Consider the following 17,465-nt stretch of genomic DNA (forward strand, 5'->3'; position numbering starts at 1 on the left):
TCTTTTATGTGTAGATCACGAAGGCAATGATAAAGTTTTATCTCAGCAGGGTGGAAACAAAATTCTTATTTCTAATCATTTCATCCAAAAAAGTTTTCTATTAAAAATATAGAATTTTATTTCAAATTCGGGAATTTTCAAAGCAGAGTATATTTATTTTTTATATACTAAACAGCCAGAGCTACATAACAGATGATGGGAGTTGATTTGAATTTGATTAATTCTAAAAGGCATTGGTACTAAGAAGCAGCCGAATTCTCAAAGCTTAACCTTTTTCTGTTGAATAATATTATTGAAATGAATTTACTTTCAATTAAATAATAGATCATTGAAATAGTGCATAATCAAGTATGGAGCTTTCCGTACGAAACGTTCTTTTGAGAAATTTTAGAAATTTCATTTCTTACAAGGTAGGTACTGTAGTGTGTTGTTAGGAACCTATACCGTACCGTACGTACCGTAAATATAATTATAGTTTCATTTATGAAAGACTATTTTTACTGTATATCTACAATTTATTTCAGTATTTAAGAATCAAGCAAAACCAGCTTTCTCACTCTGACCGGTTTCATGTTAGGAGGCTTTGAAAATTGATGGTGAATTGAAGATTTCAAATAATAGGGACTTCTTTGACATGTCAATGAATCTGATCAAGAGAGTCATTATGCAAATACTTATACCCCTGACCTATTGCCTAAATGCATCCATTACGGATAGTGTCTTTCCTGCTGTTGTGAAGATAGCTAAGACTAATCCAGTGCGTAAGAAGGGGTAATTTGACTTGCCTAAAAATTTTAGGCCTATCTATATCCTGCCAGTTTTCTCAAAAATAGTTTAATGATTTATTAAGAATCATCAGTTATACTGGTATTATGAGAGCACTGATCTGTTTGTAGATGCTTATTTGGTTTTAGAGTTGGCAGCACAGGCAGTTGGAAGGCTGGTAGCTACTATTCTGAAGGGGTTTGAGAGCCGTTTTCTATGGATTGACATTTTTTAATCTGATCCGTTCTTTTGACCACAAAACTCTTTTGTTCATGTTAGATTATTTTGGAGTCACGGAGGGGACATTGAAACTCATCAAGTCATATCTGTCAGATCGTAGCCAGGCAGTTCAGGTGAATAGAAAGAAATTGGAAGTTGGATTATTATGGAGTCACAGAGAGGACATTGAAGCTCATCAAGTAAATACTGTCAGATCGTAGCCATGCAGTTCAGGTGAATGGAAGGACATTAAACACAAAATAATACAAAGAGAAAATAGTGTAAAATTTCAGTATTTTGAATTATTTAGGAATGATTCATTTCGTCAAGGAAAAACGTTTCCAGTCACATAAATGAAAAAAATAAAGATTTACCTATCAGAAAAGCTGCGACTAGCATTTTGAAATACCAGTTTTCTGACTTGGCTGTTTAAACTCTAGAACTTAGCTAAATCCCGAGCTCGGAAACCGGCCCTTTATTTGCTTATTAATAATTTTTCCTTATTAATAATTTTGGCTATATCAATTTTTCCTTTGTTGGTATATTTATGTTTTGTGTTTTTTTCTGACGAACCAATTGCTACAATGTAAGCTTAAAGGTAGTAAAGATCATTCAACTTATTCATAATATCATTTTTTAATTTAAATAAGAAAGTAAGTATCCACTATTCAATTCAATTTTGCTTCTGTCTGTGACCAGTGTATATACCGGATAGACATTGTAGATTAATAAAAACAAAAAAAGTTCAAATATTTACACTAATCTCAAGATGGCCGATCGAAGACACTGACAAAACATACAATCTCTTCACTCAAAGAATAGAGAGGGAGGCTAATTAGCTTCTCTCGGAGCACTTTCTTGAACAGTCTCTCCTCCAGCTCCCGCACATGCAGTAGAAGTCTATTGTAGATTTTTAATGCGCGCATTGGGTAGCAAGTGTGCAGCTTATCCAATCTAGAGTAGGGAAGGTCAATGTTGTCTCGCTCTCTAGTTGAATAGTTGTGTATCTGGCCTCTTGCTTGGGGTGAGTGAAGTTGGCCTTTCAGAAGCACAAGGGAGTTCAGCACATATTAACTGAAGACAGTGAGTATTCTCAGCCTCCTGAACAGCGGGTGACAATGCCCCAAGAATGGTGATGATGTTATTATACGAACCACTTTCTTCTGTAGGAGGAGAATTCTGTGACATCCACTTGTATGCTCCCAAAGAGCAATTCCATAGTTTGCACTCATGGCTATGAAACAGTCCATGATATACAGTAACCAGGTAATTCTTTGGAACATAGGTTCTTAGTTGCCGTATCAGATATGTTACTTTGGAGAGTCGGTTACATATTATATCAATGTGCTGTTCCCATGTCAGTGATGAGTCAACCATACTTGACTCACTAGTAGAAAGAAAGTAAAGTATCATCCGCATTGGTTCTTGAACTAAGTTAATCATTTTTCATATGAAAGAACATACATTAGTCCTATTTTAATATTTATTCTAACACTTTAGAGCATTGTTAAGGTGCTTCAACAGATAACAGGCAGCGTGACAGATTAATAAGTCCATTTAACATCATAGAGTAAAAATGCCGTTTAATAATATTATATTAATCATTTGTCTCTGATAACTTTTAGAACAAACTGGCTGTAACAGCTCTGGACCATCCAAATGGTTGTTTGTAAAACTTATTCACTTTTAGAAAAATATACTAAAGTGCCCCCAAAGTTAGTGCGCATCATGACATTTCCACCACACTGAAACATTGTCGGCATCTGTTTGAAAGATGCTATACTATACTATAGAATAGTATATACTATAGATGTATACTATAGTATATACTAAAGATGCTATACTTTACTTACACTCTGTATGTGACAAACTCCTTGGCTCTTCTGAGAAGTCAGCTTCATAATTTTCAAGCCAGAGTCCGGGAGGCAAAATTCACGACCACAATACAATTAGGTAATATTATGTTGACATATTATCACATTCACGACTGTCCAAGTTACTCTTTGCTATAGGCTACAGTCAAATAGCACAGGAAGTTTCTTCGAAAGCCTTTTGTATCCTTCTGTATACTTCAGCAAATAGTGTTACAGTCAACTTCCAATGTTAATAATTTAGTCAAATTAAGTCCTATTTCAATTATTTTTGAAAGCTAAAATCATTTTTATTTCTCTTAATGTGTTTCAAATTCATCAATAAAGTATGCAGAAATGCTTAAAAGTTGCTCCTCCATCAATACTCTAAATTCACGTCCTGTATTTTCTCTTATGGTAGCTGGTAATATTTATTTTACAGTCGAATCCCAGCACTGTTTACTCCTCTCTCATACATAGTGGTCCTGTGTGTATCATCTCGCAACTCTTCCCTATGCCTTGTTCCATAATTGTGGAAATGTGCGCCAGTTCTGAATTTATCCTTGATCTTATCTATGAAACATAGTGTTTCCAGGATATAAAAGTTTGGGAAAGGGAGAATTTTCGTCTCTTTAAAGTACTGTCTGCAGCTTGAATTCTCCAACATTCACTTGTATCACCCACTTCTCGATTCGGAATATGTCGATCACTTGACTCGAGTTCCCCCAAAATATAATCCCGTTGGTCAGAAGAAAATTGCGAAACATTGCGAAATACACATATTTCAGAGTTCTTGTGTCCAACAATCCTTCCAAGTCTCTAAGAACTAATATCACAGAACTCAATTCACTTTTTAAAGATTCCAAATGAGGTCTCCAAGAAATTTCTAAATCCAATACCACTCCTAGAACTTTATATTGTTTACAGGGTCTACATTTCTTTCAGCTGTTCTGAAAAGTATTTGTTTGGTTTTTTCGCGATTTAGTATAAGCATATTATCGGTCAACCATTTCTCTAGTCTAACAAAAGCGTTTTGGCACTCAGATTCCAATTTTTGTTTAATGTTGCACTTCAATAAGAAGCTCACATCATCTGCATACAACACACAATGCGCAGATTCCAGGTATGAAGGTGAATCGTTGATGCACAAGAGAAACCGTAAAGCCCAAGAAACAAATGGTGCCTTGAGGTACCCCACTCCTTGTCTTCACCCACTCAGAATTATAAACTAATGGAGATGACTGAATCTCCACCAATTCATATTTGTCACTGAGGTATGAGTCAAACCATCTGAGAACAGCATCCCTGAATCCATATAGCTGCAGCTTAAGAGACAAGATTTCCCCGTTGACAAGATCAAACGTCTTTGAGAGGTCTGCCACCAACCCACATGGCTTAGCTCCACCAGCCACTGATTTGTTTACTGATTTTTATGGTTATATTTTGTGTATGTGTAAATAAATATTCAATCATTTTACGTTCAACTCATAATATCTGAACTCTGTTTGGCCATTTCACCTTCTAATGCAATGTATTGTAATACAGTATAGAACTAATTATTCATTCATCTCCCTATGAACCGTTACAATTAAGTAATCGTCTTTTATATTTTCTTTCTAATAATTTGCACAAGAAAAGTCTTCAGGATCTCCAATATTCATTTTAATGATAATTTTGTCATAGTCGCTAACTCAATATTCTTCTTTCAGATTCTGAAACGCACATTATTGACTTGTAATAAACGTAGAACACAATGTTTTCCGGATACTGCATCAGCTTTGCAAACTGTTCCTGATGGAGCTAGGATTTTGATTGGAGGTTTGTTGAAAATCTACTGATTTACTTGAAATTCTAATATTTAATTAGGCATAATAAATTCCCCAATATCATAAGTTGATTCATAAAAAACTCTTCATAAAGAACTTTATTAGGCCTACTTATTGTAACATCCTAAGATTAATAAAGATTTATTGTAATTATAGAAAGATTAAAAATTGTTCCTTATTCTTCATAGCATTTGAGCAAACACCATAAATATGAAAAACTGTTCCTTATTTTTCATAGCATTCGAACAAACGTCAAAGTTGATGAAATTTTATTGCTTTTAATATTTAAGATGTCTACCTCTCATTAAACTAATCTTTCGATTCCTACTACAAGATTTAATTCCATACATTTACTCCCACATTATCCATAACTGCAATCAATGCTTGACAAATAATAGACTTACAATTTTTCCTCAGGTTTTGGACTATGTGGGATACCTGAAAATCTTATTTCAGCCTTACTGAAAAGTGGGGCAAAAGACCTTACCGTGGTAAGACCATTTTTTACATCGTAGATTAGTAAGGCATTGAAATAAATGATAAATTTTATTGTTCCCATCAATTGACTTCTTCGGCAATGTAAGTTCTTGCAGCCCAATATAATTCCAATTTATAATAAATGATACAACTGATCAATATTCCAAGATGGCACAATATGACTTGTATTCTTCATTCTCGCATGACCTTATTTGGAATTCCTTGTCTTTTTTGTACTAATAATCTTTACTGTAAAATAATTAATCTCTATTTCGATTAAGTACATAATTGTTGTGATATTTATATATGCGATGTTAGTGTAGTTAGATTTAAGATTTAATTATTGTAAATGTAATTAAAAATTATATGACTGATCTATCTTGAAAGAAGTATCGATGATCAGCCTATGTTCGCTCATCTATAAAAAGCATTTCACCCTCATTTTGTGTTACAGATAACGAACAATCCTGGAGTTGGTGATTATGGTGTGGGATTACTCATCAAGGAAAGAAGAGTGAAAAGGCTGATCGCTTCCTACATTGGTGAGAACCCCGAATGCGAACGCCAGTACATGACTGGCCAACTCGAAGTCGAATTGATTCCTCAGGTAACTAGCAAACAATTGTCTAAACGAAAATTAATTGAATTGAAATTGGGGAAAAATCCATATTATAAACCCCCCCGTAAGGCTGGTTGTTATTAGCTCTGCAATATTCTTCTTCAACTCCAGTGGTAGTAGCACCTCCTATCCTAACGTGAATGCTCGCTTAGGGTCTTGCTGACCCCACTCAGTATTACGGTCCACTATTTATTATAACCTAATTTGAACTAGCTCTTTTTTTGAAGAATATTATCTTGTAAGTTTTGTTTGGTTTTTAACAACTTAGGCTCAACTCACTCTTACGCGACTCAGTTCGAGAAGAGACTCGGCTCTCGTCGAGAGCATGTGTTTTTAAATGATGACAGTCGCGGAGACTAGAGTCGACAGGTCTGAGTACCACCATTTGAAAACACAAGCTCTTCACTAGAGTCGAGTCTCTTCTCGATCTGAGTCGCGTGAGTGTGATTTGAGCCTACGTAATAATTCTATACAGATAGTAACTTATTGGCTACTCTCCGCGCCTATGTTGGGCGATAATTTCAATCAAAGTCGTTCAAAAAATGACAAAATGCTAGAATTATTTAATCGCTAATGTAATCATATTAATATGTTGATGTAATTTAATACTAGGCGGGCAAGATTTTAAAATTAAAAAATTGGTCTAAAATTTCAAAATCAATAACCTTAGGCCAGCTACTTACGTAACGTTTCACAGGACATTTTCGACAGACAGGTGAACAATCTTCGGTAACAGGTAGATAAGAATATGATATTTATTTTTCAAATAATCTTATCATCAGTGCAATACACAGCTGAAAGTCGTCAAAAATACATGCCTGACATTGAAAAGCATACAACCACCTGCATGGGAAGTAATTGACACTAACGTTCCGGGTTTCGACCAGAAGTGTTTTTGATACACGTCCGGTGTAATTTAACCAAGGCTGGCTTTATTATTTGTTGCAGATCTTAGAATTTCACCAATAAATAGATGGTAGAAACGAGATTAAAGCATTTTTAAAGGATGGTTTGAAGGTCGCCTATGTATAAAAAAAGTTTTGTTTATGATTTATTCTGGCCAATAAGGTTTCTAAACGTTTGCAGTCGCATGCTTGATGTTGCTTATGGTGTCTGCACATAGAGAGTGGTCAGGCGTTTCGAGTTCCAGCAGTCTTGAGAGGATATAAATAAATGGATATCCATATCTATAGTTAATGCAAACCTCAGTTTGCAGCATGGGCTTCATGGTAAATTTTATTTCTATTAAACAATAAGAGCACACTGCTGCCCTTTTTATGCTAATTCCATCAAAAAAAGCCCACGCTCTTTTCTTAGATTTTTGTCTCACACAATTAGCTCATAGGCTCTCTGGATTCTGTAAAATTTGGCAGCGCTGTATTCCATAAGAGCAATACTGCAAACTAATGTTTGCACCGATATCTATAAGTCTGATCCTCTTAAGCCTTCCGACGGCTCTGTGTGTGCACACTCCCTGTATCTGAATAATATGTATGTTATGAATGACTATAATATGTGTTTATGAGGCTAATGATTCCAGGGTACACTGGCGGAGAAGATCCGCGCGGGCGGAGCGGGAATTCCGGCTTTCTACACGCCGACCGGCGCCGGCACGATCATGCAGCTGGGAGGAGTGCCCATCAAGTACAGGGAGGCCGAGGAGGCGACGCCACAAGACGCCGATTCAGACGCCGGTCTGGACCCTGAAGAGCGGCTCGGCGTCGAGATTGCATGCTCAGGACGCCACTCGCAGATGTTCGGCGACAAAGAGTACATTCTCGAGGAAGCCATCACTGCCGACTTCGCGCTCGTCAAAGCTTTCCGAGCTGATAAGAAGGGCAACCTTGTTTTCAGGTAACAGAACGATATTCCACTCTCATTCCTATAATATTACAATATTCTTTCTGATCTAACCTCGTTCTTCCTTCTCTTATACGTTTTCAGTTTGTCAAGTTTTCAATTCGTCATGCTTCCAATTTGTTATACTTTGCTTGAGTGTGGTAATAGTAATAATAATAATACTGAGGGTGATGCCCACATATGCTCTTAGACTTGTGCGTATCAATGTGATTGTGTTGTGGTCAAAAACTTTTGCCCCGGTCGAGATTCGAACTCGGGTTCTCCTAATTATCAGACCGGCGCGTTTTCACTTACTTCAACGAGCCAACGTAATGGATCAAATAGTGTATTCAACGATGTTATCTCCTATATATTGGAGTGATCCGTGGTCTAGTGGATAGAGTGCTTGCGTAGCAGCATAGAGATCCCGGGTTCGAACCCCTTTCATTACCAAAAGTTTTTTAACCAGATCACTCCCGTGTTATCGGATGGGCACGTTAAACTGTCGGTCCCGGCTGAAGTATGACAGTCGTAAGGCCCATTGACGGCTTAAATTATATATTCAGGCGGTGGAACATTCCCGAAAGGGAACTCCCCACCAACAAAAGCCATACGAATTTATTTATTTTTTTCTCCTATATTCTTATTCTATTGTAAATTATTACATTTTTTAATACTTTCAATATCAAAATGGAACTATAAAACTAAATTCAATCTTTTTGAGTTCAATCTAATTGTGCTTTAAACAGAACCTTGCGGAGCACGGGTTACCTGCTAGTTCAATATAAAAGTTCCTTTATAGTTTTGATACCTGATTCACACTCTCGCCAAGTCGCTTGCCAAGCGGCTTGCTGCATACATCTATACGGGCGGAGTGAAGGCGAGCGGTGGCATAGTAGCCATCCACACTCCGCGCTCATCGTCATTTCTACGCACTTGGCAATACATAGCACTGCTTGGCTATTTAAAAACTGTGCATATTTTATTGACTGAAACTATATACATTTTTTCAAGTAGGCGTACAATTACTTTTTCAAATTTATCAGACTGTATGGTTTTCGTGGTGTAGGATGTCTGCCCGGAACTTCAACCCCACAATGTGTAAAGCGGCCGATGTATCCATAGTTGAGGTGGAAGAACTTGTTGATGAACTGCAACCAGATGAAATTCATGTGCCTAGCATTTACGTTCATAGGTTTGCGGTGGGAGAAAAATACGAAAAAAGGATCGAGGTAGGTATTATTGTTTCGATAGTGCTAAATATATTTGCGAAATACTCCTTTACTATTTTTCAGTTCTCAATTAAAACTTCAATTATTTGCTTTTAGTCCAGGCAATGAATGCTCAAAAAAGGGTATAGAAGGAAAAGTTTGGAAGACAATTTTTGACCCCGCAGCTCTGTTTAGGGTGGTGAAGAGGTAAACATATCAAAATTCCCACCCCTACCCCCTGTGCTAAGGGGGTGGGGGTGGTTAAAAGGTACCATTTTTTGTTTCTCGCATATAAATCGAAAATTATGCATTATACAGACATGACTATTCTATAAGAAATTGAAGCTTACATAATTTCCTACAATATTGATCTCACAACTTTTTCTATATCTCTTCCACTTTTCGAAATATCCGCTCTAAAAGATAGGCTATGACATTTTTGAAAAAAAAAACACACTTTCCTTCGATTTTTTGCTATTTTTGGTCTTATAACTTTTTCAATATCAATAGGAAAAATTGAGCTTATAAAGCATCTTACTGATCATGAGCTTATAAAGCATCGAATTCTCTTCAATTTGATGTATAATTTCACAAGCTTACGCACATCCCCACGACTGTTGCAGCAGCTTCAGTGTTGAGTGTGAGATCTTCAGTTATACAAAAATAGACCAATTGACAAAGGAATTTGGAGAAAATGTTTTGAACACAATTTTTGACTTCGCAGCATTGTTGGGACTAGTTAGGGGGTGAACATATCAAAATTCCCATCCCTACCCCTTGTGCTAAAGGAATGAGGGTGGTTTAAAAGTTGAATTTTTTAATGTTTTGCTTACACGCTCATATCTTGAGGAAAATGCGTTCAACCGACATGACTAACTATTCAAAAATAACGCTTGATAAATTCTCTACAATATTTGTTCCGTGGTGATTTGTGATATCTCTAACAGTTTTCGAGATATACGCTCTTAAATGTGTAAAATTGTTGAAATAACAGCTTTCAATCCTATTTTTGATGTTTCAGAGCCTACAACTCTCCAACAATGCATCGTAAAAATGAATGCTCACCTCAGATTTGTAGAGCTCTGTTTTCTCTTCAATTTGATGTATTCATTCACTACTTAATGTTTTCCATCTATTGTTATAGCAGATTCTAGGTGGGGGGGGGTGAAATTTTAATTTTGTTAATCAATTGATCACTTGACAATGAAATTTAAGTCTGGAACATCTGGTACACAATTTTTGACTTTGTAGCTTAATGGAGACTAGTTTGTAGGTAAACATCTTGATTGAAATATGATTAAATGCCATAATTAGTGTTTATTCTCACAACCGTCACAAAACGTTCACAACCGTCACCTTGCACTCACAACCGTCACGTATCAAAACTTCTCTAAAATTTGGAAATTAAAATGAAATAATAATATTATTAAAACATAAGCCGGTTCTAAGAAACTAAACCAAACATATTATAGCTTTTAAAATCAAATAGCATTGCATTTATGCCTAGTATATCAAATGAAGCAATGTATTTTTCATTTAATAATCATAATACGGTGTTGTTTTGTGTATAAAAACGAAAATTGCAATTAATTTTTTATTTAAATCAGTTGAGTGTGTGTAGTTTATGTGGAGAAAGTTATTTTACTGCAAAAAATCACAGTTATGTTACATAATATGAATTATAAAAAAATAAATCTTACTTGTGACGGTTGTGAGGATATTAACAGTTTTTAAATTAAAACATAGTAATATCTCATAAATAAAAAATACAAGATAGGCCCCACTGTGTTCACTGAAAGAAAAGGACTTAATTATCATGAAAATATCAAGTTTTCCATCATTTATGTCATATTTCATATTTTTACTAATTATTAGTAAAATAACTGTTTTCGGTAGAATGACCCATCTATATAATAAGAGAGAGTAGGGTTGTGTTTGTTTGTGTGTTCGTTTGTTCGCATCAAAACATGTCAACTTGTGGATTGCATACCGGAAAAACGGGAATGATTTAGATCTCCAAATTTTTCACATAGATTCTAAAAATATCAATCTCGTGCACCTGGAAGCCCAAATTTTAATTTTCCTTCTAGATTTTTCAGAATTAATGTTTAAATTTCATTAATGGTACATAAGATTTCATTAAAAAATCACCAAATCATATGGTTGAAATTGAAAAAGGAGCATCTGTTTCTATATTGCTTTCTACCTGAAAAACATAGTTTTGAAACTTCGTTTTCCTGATGTAATGTTTAGGCCTACACGTGACATGGATTATTAATTTTTCAGCTAGAACAATTTTTGAGACAAAGTGCTAAATAAACGTCTACAGTTTCATCAATGCTGTATCGGCAATATGAAAACGCATGCAGTTAATATGTCTTTGAATGAAGGTGTTGTTATTTACATAAAGAAATTATATTCTTCCATTTTTATTTAATTAAAACTTCAAAATTATTCGAGCCCTGATATAATGACTGACTCACTGTACAGTCAGTCGAAAATTTTAATATTGGAATGAGGGGTATTTTGGCAAGCTGAGCAAAAAAATAAGGTCATATGCACCTTTTCGTTATACAGTATCTTCAAATGAAAAATGAGTTTTGTGGGTTGTCAAAACTCCCTCTGAAAGGGAAACTATTCAACTTATTCTATCTTTTAGTAGAATAACAATGATCATCCATCCATGTATCATTTTCTATACTATAATAAAGGAAAGAACTGGTTTATAAACGTAGCCTATACAGGTGTAAAGTATAGGGAAATTATGTTTGACGCATTATCACGTCAGAACTACTGGACTGATTAACTTGAAATTCTGCATATAGAATCTTGCTTAACCGAGGGTGGTTATAGACCAATTTTAAATTCTTCAAGATTTGATAACATCAAGTTTTCAGTTTGTCAAGTTTTCAATTATTTGTCATGCTTCCAGTTTGTATGGAAGCAGCAGAAGATTTCTCTTAAGAGGGAATTTAAAGATAGGTATGATCGGGGATCCTTTTCGAATAATAAAAATAGGTTTTCCGTCACACCCAAAATTTTTCCGCCATTTTGAATCCAACTTCTTTTTTCAATTGAAAGGTGGTCATACACTCATACTGATTTACTTGAAATGCAGCATATAAATTCTTAATCAACCGAGGATTCTTATAGGCCTTTCAATTCTTCTGGATTTCATTACGTCAAGTTTTAAGAAAGAGCCTTGCGAAGCACGGGTTACCTTCTAGTAGAAAATAAACGCATGTCCAGCCCGTTTATTGAAGTTGTGGAACAGCTTCAGCAGCAAGTTGACACTTGTTGCAGAGTTAAAAATTTGATATGTTTACCTCCTCACCACCCTGAACAGAACTGCGTGGTCAAAAATTGTCTTCCAAACTTTTCCCTCTATAACACTTCGTTGACTGGGCTACTTATATTGAAATGATTCACTTAGAACCATAGTTTATTTATTATATTATAAATTATTCGACCTGTTATTTATAAAATTCATATATTATGTTAATTAATATTTTTTATTAACTATTAAATGTTGTAAAATCATTTTCGTCGTAAAAGTTACTCATGTTAGAAGATCAAATTGTTTATTCATGTGTGTTATTATTTGATCTCCCATTGTATAAAAGATTAGGAATTTAGAAACTTACTTGTTATTAGAAAATAAGAAATAAGGTATTGAGAAAATTCACTGGTTATTAAACCGTCTTCTGTCCACTTCAGTAATTCATACTTGCACTCTCATTAATTTAATTAGCATTTTCAGTTAAAAAGAATTGGACAAATGGTGAGTTTCAAAGTATTACGGCATTCTCATTTTTGTCTCCAATTTTTAATTTAAAGTTAGTGCTCTCTTTTAATAATCCCTGTAACATTTATCAGCTTTGTTACTTGTTATCTATATATAAAATGTGTTTTAGCATGAGAAGGTTTAAGCCTTGAAACTGTCTACAATTTAGAACTCTATTCTAATTCTAGTCCTTCAATTGATAATTTTAATAATATGCAAACTCACTTTTCTGTATAAAATTTCGCTTATTAGAATGTTATTATTATCTTTTAAATTTCAGAAATTGACCATCAAGAAAACTTCTAAATCATCAGAATCTGTTATCACCGCAAGCGAGTTCACAAGTCATAGAGAAACAATTGCCAAAAGAGCTGCTTTGGAATTCAAAGATGGAATGTTTGGTATCCTTTATTTGCTGGATCGAATATCGTAATAATCTACAGTGTGGAGAATGGTGTATTCTTCAATAACCATAAAGACTAATAAAGGTTTTATGTAGGCCTACACTGTAAACTCTTTATCATTCTTATGGTACATCTGCATAAGTATACTGGGATCCAATATAAGGAAGTAAATGAAATAATTTATTGTGTTGTAATCAATTTTCAAGTTGCAGTGAACTTGAAGATACTGTGGCTACAAGGACTAGCGACATAAGAATGCTCCTGAAGCTAGGAACATTTTTTACATCCAAGTGGTGATTATGAGAAGCATAAATGTTTATCCACGATTTATGTTGTTTTGATCATTTATTTTTCAGTCAATTTTTATTAAAAAATGTCCCAGCTCCATTGTTTGAAAAACGAGGTTAAGCAGTACCGTGACTGTAGGAAGAAACTTTTAGAGATAATGCCACTTGAAAAATTCTGCATCAAACTTATTCGTATAAAAAGAAGGGAAGAGATTGCTCATAAGGCGGCAGTAATCAATTAAAGTTAAACCATTAATTAACACAAACATTCAATAAATGTGAATTTATGTTGTTCTTGTAGAAAATGTATTTCGATTAGACATGATTTCTTTGAATATAATTGCGAGTCGGATTAGTCTTATTGTTGAAGACAAGGGAAGAAGAAGATTGCTAATCAGTGAATAGTTTTCAGTTTTCAAATGTCGTGATGGTTAGGTATAGCCCAGGTCTCGTCTGACCATAAAAATCAATTCTGTTTCAAAATATTTCTTAGTTTCTTAGATCCAGACCATATAAAATGTTTTTCAGGCGTTTTCAGATGGCGTTTTTAGAGTCGATAGGGTAGAAAGCTCTCCGATTTTGGTAATTGGGTTGGCGCCTGAAAAACTCTTAATATGGTCTAGCCCTGACGCATCCAAGGGACCGACTGAAAATATCTGTGAGGATTTGAAATTCATTAATAAGTATAGCAGTTCCAATTCAAGTTTATTAAATGGAGTTTCAATAGTTTCTCCTTGACTTAGTGAAATTGCAGTAAATCTGGGAATAGGCCTGCCGACATTGGCAAGCAACTACATTCCCGAAGGCGTGAACGTAACAATCCAGACTGAGAACGGCATCCTGGGCATCGGCGGTTACCCGACTCGGTCCAAGGTGGATCCCGATCTAATCAATGCCAGCAAAGAGCTAACAACCATTCTTCCTCACGCTAGTTTCTTCTCCAGCGATGAAAGCTTTGCCATGATCAGAGGGTGAGTCGTTTGCCATGGAAAATTATTGCTATAGTCTGTGTCTTAGTTTGTGGCATTAATCTTATGGAGTACAGTGCTGCCTCATTTCACAGAAATCAGAGAGCTTGTAGTTCTATTGGGTGAGAGAAAGAACGAAAGAGAGTGCAGACCTTTTTGATAGGATCAGCATAAAAACGGCTTCTATTGTTATATTGAATTAATATTGGCCATAAAGCGCCCTGCTGCTAACTTAGTTTTGCACGTACTATAGCATATCATTAACTCAAGCAGAAAAGTATTAATTCAGTTTATATTATTGTGTAAAATTCAAATTACAGGATTTGAAATCTGTTTAGAAGGTGCTGAAACTTGGAGTTATAGTTTAGTAGAGAAATGTAGTGAAATTATAGATCTATTATAACTGTATAATAATCTAGATAACCTTATCATAAGATTAGGATTTGTATGTTTAGATTAGGGTTTTGAATGTAGTTAGCAATGCATAATACTGTAGTAATTATATTCCTCTTCCATGATGTTTGAGGAAATTCCAGAAAATTCTGATTATAGTGACAAAACAACAAAATATAGAGGTTGAAGATAAGCCAGCGCGCGATCTTACTTCCAATTATCGAGAGGATACGTTGTTTTATTACGAATTAGAGAAGTTATTCTAATGGCCCCCACTACGAATTATAGAAGTTTTACTGTACAGTAGAGCCGGTTTTTCGAGAAGATTTCAAAGTTGTATGTAAAGCTTAACAATTTTGCTTGCAGGGGTCATCTGGACTTGACAATCCTTGGAGCTTTGCAAGTCTCTCAGTATGGTGATTTGGCAAGTTGGATGATTCCTGTAAGTAAATACACATCATTGATTCATTTAACTAGTCTGACTTTGATTCCTATAAAAAACACAATAATATTTGTGTACTGTCTTCTTCTTCTTCTTAAAAAAAACTATTGTTGATTCAACGTGTAAAAACAGTTCTTTACCTAGTGATACACCGTTATATTGTATTATTATGTTTAATTATCTTTCAATATTCTTCATTTCTGGCCTAATTGTGATTATAAGTTTGAAAAAATCGTTAGAATAAAACCTGCAGGTGTAGGAACACTAACTTTTGATTTGGTACAAACCGCATCTGAATGACTCAATATTAAGGAATATGAGTAACTACCATTAGTGCTTCATCAACCTTCTAATAGTTCTGTATAAGGATTGTGAAAATATTCTGACATTTTTAAATTTCCACTATACAAGCCTACAATATCTACTTGTGTAACTCAAGTAATTTGAATGAAATGTTTAAAGTGAAAGACTAGGAAATAATCATTTATAAATGATTAATTCATTTTTCTATTGATAGCTTTTATTTTCTATTAACATAGCCACCTCTATTACAGATAACACCTCTAATATTAGAGGTGGCTATGCTCTTAATCAACAATAAATAATAGTACTATGAGTAAATTGAATTTCCAGTTACATGGGTAGGTCCTATTTGACCTTAAAAATTATTCTTGTACCGTATGTTGGATTTTTGTGACTAATGTAGATTTTAAATTTGTTTGTAAAGAACTATTATTTGAGTGTAATGTGTTATGCAGGGCAAAATGGTGAAAGGGATGGGAGGTGCTATGGACCTGGTTTCAGCCCCGAAGACCAAAGTGATAGTTGTAATGGAGCACTTGGCTAGTGATGGAAGTCCCAAGATAGTCGACAGCTGCAATCTACCTCTCACAGGAGTCAAGTGTGTTGATCTCATCATTACAGATAAGGTAATTAATTAGCCAAGTAAAAACACAAACAAACAACTTTAATTTACAAAAGGATATAAATTGTATTAATATACAATGGTAATTTAATGTAGCCTATGTCATTAATCGTGAATGTACTATCCTTGAACGTTTTATTGTCTCGCACACTCCAATTTGTAGCGGAAAAGTTGCCTGTGCTATTATTCAAACCAACAATAATTTTGGGGTTTCTCTTCAATTTTGCCTTGAAATTTATGGGACAGTAAAAATCTTCTAAAAGGTATAACAGTGATTTAGAATTAATTTTACGTACAGATCCATTTTCAGTATTGATACTTGAGATTACATCTCTTACTCTCGGTGTGTTGATAGAAGAGTGAAATGATTAACCAATTAAACTACGAAATGATTAAACCAATCAACTACGAAATAATTGTTGGCCGTTATTTACAATTCTTACCTACGCTCTAATTACCCACTTTTCACATTCAATAACGGTGTCTAACAAAAATATAATGTTTGATAAAGTAGCAAAATATTTTTGTTTCTTGTGTGCAGCAATTTCCACTTTGTGCTCTAGATACACAAAAAATGATTAACCACATTGTTGATCAAGAAGAAAGCTTCATTTTCATGATTTATAAAATAATCGTATTGAATTTTGCAGGGTGTTTTCAAGGTGGATCCCGAAAGTGGACTGACTCTTATTGAGTTGGCCGAAGGCGTCGAAATTCCAGACTTGATGGTCAATACACCATGCACTTTCGAAATATCACCAGAATTGAAAACTATGGAACTAAAAAAGAACACTGAAGCCGCTTCCTAGTTGGATGATATATGCTCGATATAAGGCAAAATGACTGCTTTAAGGGTATTTTATAGTCTTCAAATCTAATCGTTGCATTAAATTACAACTAAACCGCATCTCAATTCAATAATAGGAACTTCACAGCGGATTATTATATCAGTTTGAGGAACTAAGTTTTTCCCAATTTGTCATTTTTATTAGTGCATCAAGACGTTAATGCACGTTAAATTTGTAGCCAACTTGCAACGACTAACAATATCTTCTTAAAATAATTTTACCTATATTTTGGACTTGTTCTTATAATCTTTAAATTTCAAATCATATTATTGAAATTGAAATATCTATGTTTAACCAACATGAGTCCAAGTTTATTTTCACGTTCACATTAAAATTATACTTTTCACGGAAATTAAAATTGTTGTATTCAAAGTAAAATTTACTTTGAATATAATCCTAATATTTTGTGACAGATAGGTCTACTTTTTGTAAGGATTATATTCTGTCTAATAGTTACCTGTATCGATATCACTCGTATACAATTTAAAAGAAAATTTATGACTTCGATTCTACACTAAGTTATAACTTGTAAATTCTACAATAAAAATCTATTAAGAATCAAAATGAAATGTTTCCGTTGGATTACTGTACCTTGGCTCCTATGCAGA

The 17,465-nt window shown here is 34.4% G+C and overlaps 1 protein-coding gene across 1 annotated transcript; it reads left to right on the forward strand.

Annotated features, from left to right (window-relative positions):
* The first annotated feature begins 47 nt into the window (after nucleotides 1–47).
* Nucleotides 48–17,421, forward strand: LOC111060051 (succinyl-CoA:3-ketoacid coenzyme A transferase 1, mitochondrial). The gene is made up of 11 exons (XM_039426878.1): nucleotides 48–410; nucleotides 4,544–4,652; nucleotides 5,078–5,151; nucleotides 5,592–5,744; nucleotides 7,297–7,610; nucleotides 8,665–8,827; nucleotides 12,871–12,991; nucleotides 14,036–14,252; nucleotides 15,009–15,084; nucleotides 15,843–16,013; nucleotides 16,660–17,421. Exons 1-11 carry the CDS (start codon nucleotides 351–353, stop codon nucleotides 16,816–16,818), a joined length of 1,617 nt encoding a protein of 538 aa, XP_039282812.1. The 5' UTR covers nucleotides 48–350; the 3' UTR covers nucleotides 16,819–17,421.
* The last annotated feature ends 44 nt before the right edge of the window (nucleotides 17,422–17,465 follow it).

The sequence above is a fragment of the Nilaparvata lugens genome, chromosome 4 (genome assembly GCF_014356525.2).
Source record: "Nilaparvata lugens isolate BPH chromosome 4, ASM1435652v1, whole genome shotgun sequence".
Taxonomy (NCBI): Eukaryota; Metazoa; Arthropoda; class Insecta; order Hemiptera; family Delphacidae; genus Nilaparvata; species Nilaparvata lugens.